The following is a 2,241-nucleotide window of genomic DNA, read 5'->3' as shown; positions in this document are numbered from 1 at the left end:
TTTACTTCGTGCGGACGAGTCCTGCCGCTGAGGTGCTGGGCCTCCTCCGTCACGCTGTCTCTTTTCTACTTGTGCGGCGGTTGGGGTTCATGTACCTGCAGGGTCTTTCCTTCGGTGATAAGGAATATCAAATCGCCCAGCAGACAATGTCCAAAATGGGAGAAGAGTTCAGCGGCGTGTTCACTCTGAATGGATCCTACACTGGGTCCGCTGATGATGCTGTGTTCAACGCCGAGTGGGAGAAGTTCGCTGCCACCCGCCCGCAGGCTGTGATTGTGTTTGGTGCACGTGTGAACGACACCGTGAAGTTCATCAAAAGGATGATAACGAATACTAGCACCGCTGATGCCTACCTGCTTGGGCCGTTTGCACTACAGGACATTCTATTGAGTACGTGGCGTGAGGCAGTTGCCGGCGGAGCTAAGTTTGTGAATGGCCGACTGATCACGACAGGAACCAACCCACTTGCGAAGGACACCAGGTACAATGCAATCAAGCGGTTTAAGAATGAGATGAAGAAATATCTGTCGACCCACCCGGGCGATTACCCTAGCACGGATTACTTCCTCAAGAACGAAACGGTTGGCGAGTTGATGGTCACTGGGTGGATTGCTGGTGAGGTGCTCAATCAGGCTGTTAGCGTCCCTGAGGTGCTTAAAAACAACACGAAGTTTAAGGAGTCTCTCTTCGACCAGCGCCGGTATAAGATCGATGATCTTGTAATTGGTGACTTCGGTGGTGATTGCAGCGATATTGCCGATTTACACGGTGCCATCTGTCGCTGCAACCAAGGTGGGCGAACGGTCTTTGTTAAGCACTTTGTCGAGAACTTCGTTGTATGGAGGATTGTAGAAGCCACACTACTGTTGGATAAAACACGGTGTTACGCTGACAATTTTGTGCTGTTGTCTCCCTTCGGTATGCTTACGATGGTTATGACTGACCGGCAGGATGCTGTGACGGCAATGGAGGACATAAAGCTGGGTACCACAGCCGCAGTTGGCCGTCAGCAAGCAGCCGAAGGTGTTCGTTTTTTTGCTATGAGAACGATAAATACCACAGTGGTGAATGCCAGTGATGCCCTGACCAAAGAGAGCGAAATGCGATTTATTGACTGTGTGGTTGGAGCCCTCCCAGAATATCTGCTGAACACAGAAGGTGCCACATTCATTGACCCGGTGCCTCTCCAGTCGCATGTCAGTGAGTTTCGCCGGCACGTGATTTACCTGTCACCGACGCTGGAGCAGGAGTTCTTTGTGGTTGCGCAGTACCTCGGCAGCACGACCGGCGCCAACGCCCACGCTGTGATCCGCAGCGACGGGGCTGCTGCTGTTGTGGATGTGTGGAACATGTCTCTTGTTACGTTTGGTGGGTCGCTGCTGTCGTCCGCGCTGCTTGGAGGCGGTGACGCGCTGGAGAGCCACCTGCCGCGGAAGGGAGTTGTGTTCGTCGTGGGCCTCGCTGCTGCCGATGTCGCTGTGGTCGCGGGTCACCTGGCGAAGCACAGCGGTGTGCGTGTGTTTGTGCTGTTCACGGAGTTCTCGTTGCTGTACGGTGAGTTTGTTGCTGCGTTCAATGGGAGTGCGGCTGCTGAGCGCCTTGTGTTCGCGACGAGCCTGCCGCACTGGGCAAAGGAGTACACGAGGTCTCCGTCGGTGCAGAAGTTCCACGCTGCTGTGGAGGACAAGACGAAGTGGACTCCGCTGGCGCTGAGGAGCTTTGCCAACACACTGCTGTTGAAAACTATTCTCTCTCGGATGGATCAGATAAGTGCAGAACTTTTGGCCGACTTCATTTACACCAATGTTGCTATCCGGGTGGATGACATGCTGTACGGGACCTTTGATGATACCACGGATTGCGCCTTGCAGGGTGTGGAGGGTGAAGGCGGCTGTGCTATGAACTACGGAGCGACGCGTATTTCTGTGTGGTCGATGGCCCGCGTGTTCGACCCCGCGGTGCCTGAGCTGTTCCCCCCTGTGACACCGTCAATGGTGTACACAAAGCCGGATACCGACAGTGTGGTCACGGCGTTCCATCACTATGCAATTATTTTTGGTTCTATCCTTGGAGGATTGGTGATGCTTGCGGTGGCTCTGAGCCTGCTGTTCTGCTGCGGCCGTAAATCCCGTGACAACAACAACGCCCCGAAGGAGCCCACAGACCCCGTGACGCTTGTGTTCACTGACATCGAGAGCAGCACTGCGCTGTGGGCTGCGTGCCCCGAGATCATGCCTGACG

At 54.8% G+C, this 2,241-nt stretch overlaps 1 protein-coding gene across 1 annotated transcript; it reads left to right on the top strand.

The window, feature by feature from the left end:
• On the top strand, positions 1–2,241 carry DQ04_17501000 (receptor-type adenylate cyclase; the record flags this gene model as incomplete). Its single annotated transcript, XM_009317600.1, has 1 exon — positions 1–2,241. A coding segment is annotated over one exon (2,241 nt), but the record flags the coding sequence as incomplete, so codon positions are not given.

The sequence above is a fragment of the Trypanosoma grayi genome (genome assembly GCF_000691245.1).
Source record: "Trypanosoma grayi strain ANR4 Tgr_1750_V1, whole genome shotgun sequence".
Taxonomy (NCBI): domain Eukaryota; phylum Euglenozoa; class Kinetoplastea; order Trypanosomatida; family Trypanosomatidae; genus Trypanosoma; species Trypanosoma grayi.
This window is presented reverse-complemented; position numbering and strand designations above follow the sequence as displayed.